The 16,353-nt window shown below is 42.5% G+C and overlaps 1 protein-coding gene across 2 annotated transcripts; it reads right to left on the reverse strand.

The window, feature by feature from the left end:
* Positions 1-9,027: 9,027 nt before the first annotated feature.
* On the reverse strand, positions 9,028-16,096 carry LOC133141798 (hepatic sodium/bile acid cotransporter-like). Of its 2 annotated transcripts, none has more exons than XR_009710126.1 (6): positions 15,975-16,096; positions 12,846-13,303; positions 11,347-11,551; positions 10,709-10,887; positions 10,143-10,423; positions 9,028-9,814 (listed from the first exon to the last, which is right to left on the reverse strand). XR_009710126.1 is itself a non-coding variant. In XM_061262550.1 (6 exons), the coding sequence occupies exons 2-6, from the start codon at positions 13,265-13,267 to the stop codon at positions 9,759-9,761; spliced, it is 1,062 nt and encodes a 353-aa protein (XP_061118534.1). In that variant the 5' UTR covers positions 13,268-13,303; positions 15,975-16,096; the 3' UTR covers positions 9,028-9,758. The 2 variants fall into 2 exon arrangements, 1 of the variants encoding a protein (XP_061118534.1); XM_061262550.1 differs by having other exon boundaries at positions 10,224-10,423.
* Positions 16,097-16,353: the final 257 nt, after the last annotated feature.

Genomic DNA, 16,353 nt, shown 5'->3' on the forward strand with positions numbered 1-16,353 from the left:
ACAGCGTGTCGGACTGTCAACTATATTATGAAACCCGAATTAAACACAGGCAGAGGGTGAGAACAATGATCAAGAGAGTGTAACTGCTTTAACACAAAAAACTTACCAATTGTACCTTTAAAACCCCTTTCAGTGAAATGCATTCTTGTCAGAACATCTCTTCCAATAATCGATTATCATGTAAATAGCAGTGGGTTTCATGTTAGAGAACCAGTGTTCCAAAATAATTAGATCTTCAGTGATTAAGAAGGAACAATTTTCATTAAAGGGTTGCAGCATCTTAAATGTACTTTTGTTAAACCTGACTTTGACTTATAAATGTACTCCCGTTAAAAGTCAGATAAGCGTATTGTGTGTAGAAAATGTAATCCTGGTCCAAACATTATCCAAATGGCATAGCTAAGAGACATATCTAACAGTCTAATTGATGCATGAGACCCCAAGCATTTGTTTACCTTTGTTTTAACCAAGTTCTAACTTGCTATGAATTCCAGTACAAGATGGCAGCTTCACATCGATGTGTTTACCAAGATATCAAGGTAAGTAACAACTGTCACACAATTTGCACCAAATTTAAACTAAGTGAATGGGTTGATGAGGTTTTCATTCTACTGAAGTACAGAAATGGATAAGTAGGTGCTTAGTCCGATCTGAAGTGCTATCTGAAGAGATGAATCTTCAGTCTGGTGGAAGATGGCAAGTACTCTGCGGTTCTGGCAGCAGTGGAGAGGTCATGATTTTGAGTACCCACTAGATCCTCACAGAGATGGAGTTGATACGGTTACCTGCATTGGCTGAATGGAGTGTATGGCTGTAGGGCTTGATCATGAACGCGTGAACGCGTTGACTATACGTTTGTATTGGTTGGTACTTTGGTACCATTAATAGCACATTTTGAGGCTCAATATTTCACCAATTTCAAAACCAATCTCAATGTCATTTCGCAGGTCTACTACAATGGCAACGCGTTCGCCAACTACTGATTTTGGTACTGCGCTATTTCTGTGGTATGGATACCCTTAAAACATTTTTTGCTCAAAAATAAGTCAATTTAAATGTAGAATGACAGGACTCTATCGCGGGCAGGCAGTAGATTACATTTAGCACACCGACCAACAGTAGCAGCAGTAAGTCTTACGTACTATCTTCAGTGGCAAGCAAGCGCTCAATTTATACAGTACAGTAAATAATCAGTAGAATAAAACAGTAAAGAGAGAGCCAAAAAGAGACCATGAAGGTCGGCGTACACATACGGAAAACATACAGCTCTGCTGGATGGAGTTTTCTGACCTCAGCAGCACTCCATCGTCAGGGGCGTCTACCTTAGCTAAAGTAGCTAGCTATATTGGCTTGCTAACATTAGTAACGCTAAAGTAGCTATGCGGTATCCGTTTTCCCAACCTGCACTGTATGAAATTAAACACAAACGATTTACATCCCGCTAATTTTGCTAGCCAGTTCAGTGACAACAGTGCGACCTTAGCTAATCAGCTAATAACGTATTTGTCTGTAGAATAATACATGTAACTAGCTAATTAAACTTTTAGGAAATTCAGGAAATTGGATTTATCACAAATTCAAGAGATAAAATAGAGCCTGAAAGCATCATGTTGCCACCAGATATGCAATAGATATGGATAGATCACTTCAAGGGTTGTTTCTCCTGAATAATTGTCTTACTGAACCCAATGGAAAAATTATTCAAGAGAAACAACCCTTGAAGTGATCCATCCATATCTGCTGCATATCTGTCAACAGCATGATGGTTTGAGGCTCATTTGATACTTTGGACCCTTTCTGACCTGAAGCCATTTAGCCAACAAATGTGTTCTCTACTTTTTCAGCATAATTTTCAGCTGAATCTGTTTCCACCCCCCAATTCCCAGATATCAATTCAAATGCAAAGAGTTTTAGCATCGCTTGTAGGACAACCTGAAAATAAGATATCCAGACTCTGATGACATCGATAGGTCACAGACATCAGGAAGTCATAGCATGCAAAGGATATGCAACCAAGTATACAAAAATGAAAAATTAATCTATGATTATGTTAATTTGTCCAATTATTTTTGAGCCCCTAAAATTGGGGGCACTATGTCTAAAAAGGGCTGTAATTCTTACACCGTTCTCCTGATTTGGATATAAATACCCTCAAATTAAAGCTGAAGCTCTGCACTTCAAGGTCATATTATTTACCTCCAACTCCAAAATCCTGTGCTGGGCAGCTAAAATAACAATAACTTTCTCAATGTCCAAATAGCCAGGTCGGCTGTATATTAATATGCAAAATTGCCAATACACTTTACAGTCCACTACTCTAAGATTGTTTAAGATTCAAATCTTTCAAAGGATCCACAATTTGCCCAGTGGTGAGCACAGGGTGTTTGACATAGAGTAGGTAGGTAGACATGGCTGTAGCAGTGGTCAAAGATCTGTGCTGATACCTTGATGGAGAGCATTAGGGCTGGTCAATTTAATTGATCTTTTGAGGCTTTCAGCAAATGTAAACATCCATCCATCCATCCATCCATCATCACCCGCTTATCTGGAGTCGGGTCGCGGGGGCAGGAGGCAAAGCCGGGTATTCCAGGCGTCCCTCTCCCCAGCAACGCCTTCTAGCTCCTCCTGGGGGATCCCGAGGCGTTCCCTGGCCAGGAGAGATATATAATCTCTCCAGCGGGCTCTGGGTCTCCCTCGGGGTCTCCGCCCAGTTGGACGAGCCCGGAAAACCTCCAAAGGGAGGCGCCCGGGAGGCATCCTGATCAGATGCCCGAACCACCTCAATTGGCTCCTTTCGACGCGAAGGAGCAGCGGCTCTACTCCGAGCTCCCTCCGGATGTCCGAGCTCCTCACCCTAACTCTAAGGCGGAGCCCGGCCACCCTATGGAGGAAGCTCATTTCGGCCGCTTGTATACGCGATCTCGTTCTTTCGGTCACTACCCAAAGCTCATGACCATAGGTGAGGGTTGGGACGTAGATCGACCAGTAAATCGAGAGCTTCGCCTTCCGGCTCAGCTCCCTCTTCACCACAACAGTCCGGTGCAACGCCCGCATTACTGCTGACGCTGCACCAATCCGCCTGTCGATCTCACGCTCCCTTCTACCCTCACTCATGAACAAGACCCCGAGATACTTGAACTCCTTCACTTGGGGCAAAGACTCATTCCCAACCCGGAGGGAGCAATCCACCGTTTTCCGGCAGAGAACCATGGCCTCGGACTTGGAGGTGCTGACTCTCATCCCGGCCGCTTCACACTCGGCTGCAAACCGTTCCAGTGCGTGCTGAAGGTCACGGTCCGATGAAGCCAGCAGAACCACATCATCCGCAAAAAGCAGAGATGCGATTCTGAGGTCACCAAACCGGACACTCTCCTCACTTCGGCTGCGCCTGGAGATCCTATCTATGAATACAAACAGGACCGGTGACAGGGGGCAACTTTGGCGGAGTCCAACACCCACCGGAAACGTGCTTGACTTTGTGCCGAGAATGCGGACATAGCTCTCACTTTGGTTATACAGGGACCTGATGGCTCGTAACAACGGCCCCGGTACCCCATACTCCCGCAGTACACCCCACAGGGTTCCCCGGGGGACACGGTCGAAAGCCTTCTCCAAGTCCACAAAGCACATGTGGACTGGATGGACAAACTCCCATGACCCCGCCAGCAACCCTGCCAAGGTAAAGAGCTGATCCACTGTTCCACGGCCAGGACGGAAGCCACATTGCTCCGCCTGAATCTGAGCCTCCTTTCCAGTGCTCTAGAGTAAGCTTTCCCAGGGAGGCTGAGGAGTGTGATACCCCGGTAATTGGAGCCTTCTTGAAAATGGGGACCACCACCCCGGTCTGCCACTCTACAGGTACTGTCCCCGACCTCCACGCGACACTGAAGAGGCGTGTCAGCCAAGACAGCCCAACAATGTCCAGAGCCTTCAGCATCTCAGGGCGAATCTCATCTACACCCGGCGACTTGCCACTGAGGAGCTTTTTGACTACCTCAACTTCCGCCAGGGATATAGGTGCTGATTCCCCCGAGTCTTCAGGCTCTGCCTCTTCCACAGAGGACGTGTTGTTCGGGTTCAGGAGCTCCTCGAAGTGCTCTTTCCACCGCCCGACAATATCCCCAGTCCGGGTCAGCAGTTCTCCTCCCCTGCTGAAAACAGCCTGAGACAAGCCCTGCTTTCCCTTTCTGAGTCGTCGGATGGTTTGCCAGAACTTCCTCGAGGCCAACCGAAAGTCCTTCTCCATAGCCTCCCCGAACTCCTCCCATACCCGGGTTTTTGCTTCAGCGACTGCCGCAGCCGCAGCCCTTCTGGCCACCCGGTACCTGTCTGCTGCTTCAGGGGACCCCCAGGCCAGCCAAGCCCGAAAGGCCTCCTTCTTCAGCTTGACGGCCTCCCTCACCGCTGGTGTCCACCAGCGGGTTCTTGGGTTGCCGCCCCGACAGGCACCGATGACCTTCTGGCCACAGCTCCTGCTTGCCGCCTCTGCAATGGAGGCTTTGAACATGGCCCACTCGGACTCCATGTCCCCAGCTTTCCCCGGGATGCGTGAGAAGTTCTTCCGGAGGTGAGAGTTGAAGACCTCGCGAACAGGGGCCTCCGCCAGACGTTCCCAGTTCACCCTCACTACACGTTTGGGTTTACCGGGTCTGTCCGGCAGCCTCCCCGGCCACTTGATCCAACTCACCACCAGGTGGTGATCAGTTGACAGCTCTGCTCCTCTCTTCACCCGAGTGTCCAAGACATACGGCCGCAGGTCTGATGATCGATCATCGATCTTTGGCCTAAGGTGCTCTGGTACCAAGTACACTTATGAGCTACCCTATGCTCGAACATAGTGTTTGTTATCGACAATCCATCACCAGCACAGAAGTCCAATAACAAAACATCGCTTGGGTTCAGATCAGGCAGGCCGTTCCTCCCAATCACCCCCCTCCAGGTTTCTCCGTCATTGCCCACGTGAGCGTTGAAGTCGCCCAGCAGAACTATGGAGTCTCCGGGTGGCACCCTTTCCAGGATGCCGCCCAGTGACTCCAAGAAGGCCGGATACTCTGAACTGCCATTTGGTGTATAAGCACAAATGACAGTCAGAGCCTTCCCCCCAGCGACACGTAGTCGCAGAGAGGCGACCCTCTCGTTCCCCAGGTGGAACTCCAACACAGTGGCGCTCAGCCGGTGGCTTGTGAGTATCCCCACACCCGCCCGGCGCCTCTCACCTTGAGCAACTCCAGAAAAGAACAGAGTCCAGCCCCTCTCCAGGAGTTTGGTTCCGGAACCAGTACTGTGCGTGGAGGTGAGCCCAACTATATCTAGTTGGTACCGCTCCGCCTCCCGCACTAGCTCCGGTTCCTTCCCCACCAGAGAGGTGACGTTCCACGTCCCCAGAACCAGTCTGCGACGCCGAGGATCAGCACGCCCTGATCCCCGCCTTTGCCTACTGCCCGTTGGACAAAGCACCCGACTCCGATGCCGACCCCTGCAGGTGGTGAGCCCACAGGGCGGCGACCCCACGTGACCAGTTCGGGCTGTGCCCGGCCGGGCCCCATAGGATAAGGCCCGGCCACCAGACGCTCGCCGACGAGCTCCCCTCCCGGGTCTGGCTGCAGCAGGGGGCCCCGGTTTCCCTTTTCCGGGCAAGGTAACTGGGTCGTTGTGTGGCCGTATCATGGGAGTCTTTGAATCGCTCTTAGTCCGGCCCCTCCCCCGGGACCAATTTGCCTTGGGAGACCCTACTGGGGGCTAACAGTGCCCCCGACAACCTAGCTCCCAGGATCACCGGGACACACAAACCCCTCCACCATGTTAAGGTGGCGATTCCTCGGAGGGGCAAATGTAAACATTTCACTTAAAACATAGTCTTTTGTGATTACTAGCCTTGATATAGGAGGGAGCAGAACTCGTGAATCGAATGCAAGCTGCAACAGCGAGCCAGTGGAGGATGCAGAGTTGTTACATGTGGAAAGGGGGGCAGGCTGTAGCAGGCGCACAGTGGATGGCGTATTGATCAATGTCTTCAATTGAGAATCTCCCTTCCCACTGTGAGGAAATTGCTTCCAGGTGCCCACGGGAAAAAAACTAACGTGCAAGATTTTAATTTAGGAGATGCTGTGACCAGTTTCAAAGGGCATGCCATTAGTTTACACTTCATTTAATTAGCAGTAGAAGAGGGACCCTTGGGTCCTTAAAACGCACACTATGCTCCTTAATCACCTTCAGCAAAGTTCATTAGGAAAATAATGTAGCACTTTTAAACAGAGCAATGGTTTATATCCACTAATGTAACCTTTTCTGAGAATTGATACTTACGATGGAGTGTCTTAAGAACTACTACTATGTTAGTATTATTGTGTTCTGCACTCACAGAGCTCTTTATTAGGCAATAATTACACTTTTTTTTTTCTTCTGCTGCTGTAGCCTACTTAGAGGTCTAACACGTTGTGTGTTCAGAAATGCTCTTCTGCATACCATTGTTATAATGTGTGGTTATTTGCGTTACTGTCAGCTTCGACCAATCTGCCCATTCTCCTCTGACCTCTTAATAACAATGTGTTTTCGCCCGTAGAACTGCTGCTCACTTTTTTGTTTTTCACACCATTCTCTGCAAACTCTAGAGACTATTGTGCATTAGAATCCCAGGAGATCAGCAGCTTCTGAGATACTCAAACCACTGTCTGGCACCAACAATCATTCCACAGTCAAAGTCACTTGCATCACATTTCTTCCTCATTTTGACATTTGGTCTGAAAAACAGCTGAACCTCTTGCCCAGACGCATTCTGTACATGATGTACACACAGGTTTTCCTTGTATATCACTTACTGAAATCCTTTTAAATATCATGACCACCTGCTGTTTAATGCTAAATATACAGTGTTAATGTATGCATCTTCTAAAGTCAAATGAAGTAATTACAATAATAACAATGCTATCCTTGAAACCAATTTATCCATGGTGGAGTGAATTGATTATATTTATACTGAATATAAGTAGAATTTTTATTGATACTGATGCATTCTAAGATGATATTTGAAGCTGTCATTTTGTGTGGCTCTGCATCCATAACTAGATCAGCCTTGGGTGTATGCGTGGGATCTGAATGATTTCATGAGCCGGGCAGGAGAGATCACAGTTACCAATGCCCATCGGCCTAAACAGCCCAACGGTGGGCTGGTCATTAAAATTCTCTCCCAGTGTGAGTGATATATTTGTTTTTATTCAATGTTCATGCAGCCAATGTTTAAACAAAACTAGATTGAATTTGATTTTCAAAATGGAACTCAATATGAGCCTGTCACTGAAATTCACTACTTGAGCACCAATCTCTCTAGCAACCCAGTAATCTATTTATCAAGTGAATTATGGTTCTGAAGGCCGTTGCATCTCCCTTGTAATATGGAGTTGTCCATATTCAATATAATAAATCATACCCTCTACTTCAAATTCTGGTTTTGAGTGCCTGGATGTGATTGCAATCAGCTCCCCGTGGGTGTAAAGTCAGATCTCTGTGCCCATAATCTCCCTCTCTGTTATTGAGTTTTCATGACACAGTGCTCTAAAAAAGCAGGAGGAAAATTAAACCCATAGAAGCAGTGAAAAGAAGGTTGGCTGCTCAATCTCACTGTCCATCTTCATTTGTTTCAATCAGGACTTGTGCTAGGCCTAAAATGATAATTACACTGTTGTTTTTGGTATATGTGGAGCTTGATTCATGGTGCCCTTACAGAAAGTTACATCATTCAGTGCCCACAGCCCAATGCTCCCCTGAAGCACCCCACATACGTATTCAAGAGCTGAGTATCGTTCAGACAGTTCCTGCTTTTCCCACTCGCTTCCAATGCCTTTCTCTGAGTCACTCAAGGTCTTCTAGCAGCAAGTCTGTCAGTCACTCCTACTCAGCCATACTCCCTCAGCTGTGGCCAGGTGCTCCTCCCGGGCCCCATGGCCCCAGGAGCACACCTCCTCATTCCTCCTCCCACTCCCCTTCCTCCTCCTCAGAGAGTCATGGCAGAAGTTCTCATAATTCTGGTGTTTTACAAAGCACTGGACTTCTGGACTCCTTCAACCACCACACACAATGCTGTATTTGCCCACTTCCTGATTTCCTGTATTATTGCATGTTTCTCACACTGAATGGTTTCAGATCTTTCGCTAAAATGTAATGTTAAACTTAATGAATACAAAACACATTTTTAAAATTACTATATCATTTATTTAATGAAAAATGTTATCAAACACCCAAATTACCCCTGTGAAAAAGTAATTACCCCCTTAAACTGGTTGCACTACCTTCAGAAGCTGCAATCAAGCACTTCCTATTATTTGATATCAGTCATTTATATTGCTCTTAAGGAATTGTATCCCACTTTCTGCTTTAATACAAATTGTGGCCACTCCTGGGAAGATTCACCACTGTTCCAAACTAATTTAAATATATGAAACTCTACATTGGGTGCATTGCCACAAATCTTGCTGAAATGTATACATGACAAATCACACTCACATACTCTCTCGCTTTAGAAACATTTTCTGCAGTTTCGTTGTTTTTTTGTGCAAATGTTTCAATAAAAGAGGCATAATACACAAGCCAACATTTCATATTTCATTTTCAGTATGAAAATATAGGTACAAAATAATTCCCATTACCAAACCATTTTATGCATTCACCATATAAAAGAGAATGCTATAGCCAAATTAGCAATGTTAAATAGATGACTAAAATAAAGGGCTTGAAACAAATTGTAGATACTGTATGTAATCTGCAAATTGAAGATGGAAAAGCATATTTGAAATCTGAAAATTAGAATCAGAATAATTGCTTTTACTGAACATTTCTCAAATGTATTGATCTGGCTCTAAAGCAACATAAGCTAAAATATGGGTGCTAAAATTTTTAATGAGCACAGGTTACAAAAGAGCAGATAACATGCCCATAGGTGCCTCATAGCTGAACATAATTAAATAAATTACAGTGTGTTGTCCTGTGACCATTGATCAAAAGAATAACTATGAACAATATTCAAAGGGAGAGATCTTTTCAGTTTCTTTAATGCATGTGGAAGAAAATGTTGATGACTGTAGAAGTTCAATATTGCTGACTGCTAAACAGGGAGGGAGGGTGAGAGTAATAAATGAACTACACACATTGCGGCATTGCACTAAAGCAATTTCCTAACAGATGCCAAAGAACTGCGTTTTTGCTTTTACAGTAGGCCTACATACATTTGCTTTTCAGCTAAAGCAGTGGTTTAATTTGATTTTTATTATCAAAACATATTATAACAAGTTCAGACATAAATGTCTTACAGGAACATAGTTTGCATACTGAGTAATGGAGGGTTGCATGTTTGCTAATGGATTATGTTATGAAGTAAATCTTGAGTAAATCTCTTTGAAGAAATCTCATTGAGGTAGATATTCAATATCAGGTCCAGATGCACCTTTTGGGACAAATGCCCACCTTAATCTTACCATCCATGTGCAGAAGGCTGACCAATGCCTCATAGTTACAGTATGCCCCAGGCTTGTTCATGGGTAATGAAAAGTGAAGCATCTACAGTGGTATGTTACACACTGGAAATGGAACACCCTTGTCTCTTGTACTTTACAAAACTACCAAGCTGGACAAGCTGGGTATCACAGACAATACACATCATTACAGCAGTCATCTGGTCTTCACACTTGTTGGAACCTTGAGAGGAGCCCAATCAAAGATCCTTCTGCAGCTCTGACCTCATCCTGATTAAACGGGACCAGCCACATCTATGGTGCCTTCATCTCCTCTGCTTTACCTTCCACTGTGAGGTATATGGGTTTCTCTGTAAGAGATTTAAATTAAGAAGGCAAATAAGTCACGTTTCTCTTCTGGTTTTCTATTTGGATATACCATGGGAACTGTCCTGAAAAGGTGGTGATACAATAAGAAAGTGACACAGTAGTAAATAAAAACAAAATTATCTGTCAGTTAAATGCGTGGAAGCAAAACACACATCAACGCATATCTTGTTGCATAAACCAGATTTTGATTGCTATATTCTACAGTATAATAGTATAATTCACTACATGAACAAGAACTATGATTAATGTTGGATGCTTTTAGAAAAAAATGTTTCAGACATCTAAGAAAAGTTTGAGCTAGGTACACACCACCCATACTCCATGTTGGCCTTCTTAAGCAGCACAAAAGAGTGTGTGGAGATCACAGAGCACAAATCAGAGGATGTGTACCCTTGACTGCTGGCTTGAACCTTTTGTAACATCTGTAAATAATGATGAGGAGCAGAGATTCAATGCCCTGGAAAAAGATGTAGAGAACTGGGAACAGGAACAGGGCTCCAATGACCTCCATTGGAAAGGTGATTTTCAAGATGGTGGAGCACAGTTGAATGTTCTGACAGCCGGTCTCCATTGCAACGGTCCTCTTGCATCTGAGAAAAGACATTCAATGTTTTGTACTTAATAACTCAATTTAAAATATATTAAGTTTGTAGAAATTATGTCAGTCTTAAAATAGCAAGAGATTTGAAAGATAAAAAGAATAGTGCTTTTGTTAGCGTGATAATTTATTTGGTTCTCTTTTTATCTGAGACTTTTTTGCCCAGATGTTTGATGGATCACTGCATTCTTTGAAGCTCTTATGTGGTTTAATGTAGATATTTATTGGACATTGCAGGTGTATTTTATGAACATATTTATATATTCTGTTCACTTACCCCTCTGTGAGCCTAAAGACACTAGACATGATATACCCAAGTAGGAAGCCAATGAGTGGCATCAAGAATGCCGTGGCTGTCATCTTAGGTGACACGACCACCCAAAGTGTATCCCCAACTGTGATACTTGATATGATACCAATGACCACTGCTGCAATCAATAAGAGGCTCAATCCAATCTGTGGAATATATGTAAATGAAAATATTATTAATTATGGATAATTATGGATTCTTTGATTAATTAGAGAAATAAATATAATCTTTCCAGATGATTGTAATTGCATTATTCTTTGTGTGGATCAATACAATAAATTAAGCTCCAAGACCTCAGACATTTTTTAAACTACATCACTACACCAATCTTCATACAGTTCTAGCACTAAATGCAAGGTACATGACATGCAAAGTCACACACACAAAGACATGCAAAGACACACACTTTTGTATAGTGATTAAATGTGAGTGATATAGGAGACATTATAGAACACCAACAGCACTGCAAAGTAATTACTAATCATACACTATCAGACAATTATCCAGAGCAGCCAACAGGTATATAGCTCTTAACTGGCAAATTTCTTAGCATAACCATGATCTGAGTAAGAATACAGTAGAAACAAGTGGAACTGATTCCATACCTTCTTAACAATTGGAGAGTAGCGCGGTGCCCAGTGGTTGATGGCGATACCAACTAGACAAGGCAATAAGGTCATTATCAGGGCAATGACAATGCCAGCATAAGGCATGTTATTCTGTATGTTGGGAATGCCCTTGCAGTACAAAAAGAGGAGAAGTGGCATAATTCCCAATGCCATTACAGTTGAGCAGGTGGTCATCACAATGCTAAGAGAGAGAAAATGAAACAGAGGTTAGCACCTTTAGATATTATAGCTGGTAGCACCCAATGGCATCAGAGTTTACAATGTCTTATCAAGCACAACATTAAGTAGGCTTCTTAGGTTTCTAAAGTCATCTGCATTGAAGCACTGAATCAGGATTTAATAGTTTTTTTAATACCTTGCCACAAGACTGCCTTGAAATATTTAGACCAGGGGTGTCAAACCAAATGCAGGGTATTTTTGTGGTATCCTTTCAATCAGCTGCCAATCAATGACTTACAGTAAATAAATCACTAATGCTGAGAACACTCTAAAAAACTAGCAGATACTCTGGCCCTCCAGGACAGGGGTTTGACATGTGGTTTAGGCCATTTATTTGACAGTGAATTTTAATATTTCTTAAAAATAATTCGGAAAATATACAGTATACGTAGCTGCAGGCAGCAATTCTGTTTTTAAGATATGCCCACTGCAAATTCATTGGATTGTCATTTCTTCACAATCACTACAGTAATTAGTACCTCTATAAAGGTATGTGAGATTGTCTTCCAATTTTCATGCAGATTTGTCTGGCTTTGTAGGCTTTGTGTGTTTTCTGAAAATTCAAAATGGTGGAAAATCTAAGATGTTGGCCTTATAGTTCTTTGAGGTAAATTTGTTCTGAGTGAGCATCTACACACATTGTTGAAGTCTCTAGTCAAAGAGTGGCTAATCAAATTGCCAGATAAAACCAACTCACGGGGTGTGGGGCAAGACATTATCCGTTTTTTATAAGGATTAAATAACTTGAAGTAGATTACAGAACCAGATATAGTGTAGATTTGCTTGTGTTTTTGTCATTGAATCAAAGAGGCAGATGTTTTCATATGGATATCAACTGTTGCAAAGAGTTGCAAAAAGTCCTGCATCAGTAAATATGTGAGTAAAGTTAGCCACAGACTAAATTATGTATTCCCTTTTTTTGAATCTATAATTGAATGCATTTTGGACTGGCAATTGTATTTCTTCATAAAATGCTAGGAACTAGTAATAGTAATGAAAACTGGTTTCAAAATGTGTGCTTGTATTATTATTGGAGTGTTTTATTTCAGTTGGACAAATGCCTTCAACAGAAGATTTTTAGTAGTTTTACACAAACAAGCCATTTCTCAACACTCTGCAGCCAAATGTTCCTTTGTTGTTTTTTTTAGTAAGTAGTAGTAGTAGTAGTAGTAGTAGTAGAGTAGTAGAGTTGTGTGAGGGTAATTGCTACTGTTTTTCCAGAAGAATGTGAGAGATTAGTGTGTCAGCAGGTTTACCTAAGGTTCATATCGCCCTCAAGAGCCAAAGTGAAAACATTGGAGAGGTTGCCTCCTGGACAACAGCCACAGATGAGTATGGTTACTGCTTCCATAGGGTCCACCTGGAAGATCTTGGCTAACATGAAGGCAGCAAGGGGCATGATACCAAACTGAGCCACCAGAGCAATGGCCACCCCTTTGGGCTTAAGAATGTGGACCTTGATCTTTGCGACCTCCATAGTGCAGCCCAGGGACACCATGGTTGTGCAGAGGATGATCACAGTGAGGCAATTGACAGCCTTGTCTGTGACCGGATCGAAGACAAGGCCCATTTTGCCAGTGGAGTTGTGAGGTGTGACATTGTAGAGGTTGCCATGGGCATTCCAAAGGTCATTGCCACCACTGGATTGCCACACTGTCTGGTTCCTGGTGGCATCCATCCTATAGCTGATGCTTTAACCGCTGCTGTTTCTGCCCTGGGAAAGGAAAGTATAAAGATAATTAAGGAACTATCATGAATAGAAATATCAAATTCACATTGACCTAGTTGTCTGCAACTGAATGAATTCTATGTCTAATGCTCAAAGTTCAGGTTCAGATTGACTTGGCCAATGGGAATAGTTCCTCAAGGCAACTTTGTATTCGTGCACTGCTGCCTGACAACAAAATTCAATCCAAGTAGATTCTTTTCTTTCTTTCTGCAGACGGATAATTCCATCATTTGCCAGCTACAGCCAGAAACTGCCTTGGGTGTTTTTCATTCAGACTGCTGAAAGGTATTGTTGAAGTTTGATCAAAATGCTCTTTTTGAAAACCAGGAATGATGAAGTTTGATTTAAATGCTTTCATTAAAACTCTGAAATGGTTAGAATTGGGAATCATGTGCAAAAATACCCTTTCCTAAATATATCTATATACTATATTTTAAATGCTGTTTAGTACTACAATGATAAGCCATAATGTTTGAAGAATCATTTTTAATGCTGTTAAAATTAATAAGTCAGTCAGCATGAGGAATTAGAACTGTGTGTCTGTTCAAAAACATTGAGCTGCAAAGTACAGAGTTTAATGAAAGTGCAGAGAACACTTCATCAGGTGTTTAAGAACCAGGGCATTGGATATGACCTGTTTTGACTAAGTCATGCAGGTCAAGCAATGTGGGTTTTTGCAGAGAAATGTTTTGAGTTAGCCCAATTGCCAGCTTTCATGGAGTGACAGAAAATATTAAGGCAGGTTAAGAGAGACAATGTGATGTTCTATGACAAATGATTGGTTAGCTATATTGTATAAAGATTAGATTCCTACTGTTACTTTGGAATTCTCTGGTCTCTTGAAGCTTCTTGCACAGAGCACACAGTTTCCCCAGATTAATCTGTTTTATTTTAAACTAAAGATTTGTAGGTTGAACAACCATTGACTCTGAGTGCTTCTTCAACATCATTCCTGCCAATACAACTTCACCCACGGAAAAGGGACGAGGAGGAAAAGAGACAAAAATACTTCCTCAACAGTATCCTCCTTGTGATTTTCAGCTGCTACAACTATGCGGGGCCCTCAAGCCTTTCCATTAAGCGCATGTTATCGCAAATCTAAGCAGGAATGAATATGACCTTATATATTGCAGTTGTTTAGTGTATTAATATGTGTACCCGTTTCCCTGTTTCAACCATCCCACTCTTCAGAAGCAAGGATCAAGATTTAGACCATACCTCAGTATTAGAAGCACTTGCTAGTAATGACCTACTTTTGTCGACCATAATGCTCTGTCTGTTGTTGTACTTCATGACCTCAGTGCAGCTCTTGATACAATAGATCATGAGAGTCTGGGGTTGTGTCGCACTTCAAGGACAGGCACTCGCATGGTTCCAATCGTACTTATGTAACAGGAAACACTTGTTAAATGTTAAATTAAGAGAAGAAGAGTTACTGAGTGATGAAATATGTTTTTCCACAAGAATTTGTGCTAGGATCAGTTCTTTCATCATTATACATACAATCCCTTGGCAATATTATTTGGACACATTGTGGTTCCCTGCTATGTGGATGATACGCAGATATATTTAAATGAAACCTGGCAAACTTCATTCTCGTTTAGGACTGAAATGTTGATTTTAGGTCCCAAAAAAAAACGAAGGGAGAACATGGGTACTCTTACTCTGATGGTTGTTTAGTTGTACCAAATATGGTTGTGAAATAACCTTGGTGTTGCTATTGACCCCGTTCCCACCTTTGACACACATATAAAATAGAACATATCCAGAGGTTCTTTCTTTCAGTTACAGAATATAGTTAATCTAGTCACTTACTATAAGTAGGTGCAGAGACATTGCTTTTGTCATGTCTAGGTTTGATTGGTTTAATGCTCTGCTATCTGATTGCCCTATACCTCACTAAACCAATAACTTGTGCAGAATGCAGCTGCTTGCATCTTGACTAGAAGTCTGGGTATATTACATCAGTGCTAACTTTGCTTCTCTGGTTACTGATTACAATAAAATAGATTTTATGGTTTTGCTCTTGCACATTTCTGAATGAAGATGATAGTCTCTTCAGAAGATTTTAAAATGAAGTGCCCACCCAGGTCCCAGAGATCTGCTTATTTGATTTACAATCAGAAATTTTTTAGCACCAAAAGGCTAAAGCTCATTCTATTGGAAGAAGGAACACAACAAATCTCCTGGTCTGACCTCGACACTATTACTGTTTATTTGGTACCTTTTTTCCCATTTTAAACACAGATTTTCATGAGACTTGGAAACCTAATGCAAAATACAGCAATATTTTCATCCTAGAAGTTGATAGAGATATCCCAGATTTTATTTTTTAATTTAAAGAAATGAAACAAGTAGATAGAGCGGACTACCACACACTCACAAAGGTTCAGGAAAAGTGCTGCAGGCAAGAGAGTAGGTTCAAAAATAAGTACAATTTATACATATTTTCTCTGTTACAAATGTCACATTATAATTTATTAAAAACACCAGCACTTAACTAAATAACACCATACAGGAGAATTGGAAGAATGGACAAAAAATTTAACATATTATACACTCTTCACATTTCTTTTTTAACTTTAGATCCTTGCTGGCAATATTATGAGGACCCATTCAGTCAGTTTTTGAGAAATAATTGATATTTCTTGCTTACCTTCATTGTGTGTGACTTCACAGGTATTCACACTGTGCTGCTATGGATTCAGATTCAGGGCTCCTTTCCCTATTCCACATTCTTGTGTATAACTCCACTCCTTGCTGGATTGCCCCCCGCCCCCTCCCTCCCTATCACATGCCATCACAGTCACATGGGAGGGGGCACACATAGCTGCTATCCAACAGGCTGAAACCTCGCACTCTTCAGGAAAGCAACCATGTGCATCATTTTGATAGAAAACTCCTGTGGAAATGCTAATAATTGTCTATGTATCCTCAATAATCTCCTATGTATCACAGAACTGGCCAACTGTATTCTTATTCAATTACAGGTGAATTAATGTTTCTGACCTCTCACCTTGACATTGCTGATCAAA

This window comes from Conger conger, chromosome 1 (genome assembly GCF_963514075.1).
Source record: "Conger conger chromosome 1, fConCon1.1, whole genome shotgun sequence".
NCBI classification, from domain to species: Eukaryota; Metazoa; Chordata; class Actinopteri; order Anguilliformes; family Congridae; genus Conger; species Conger conger.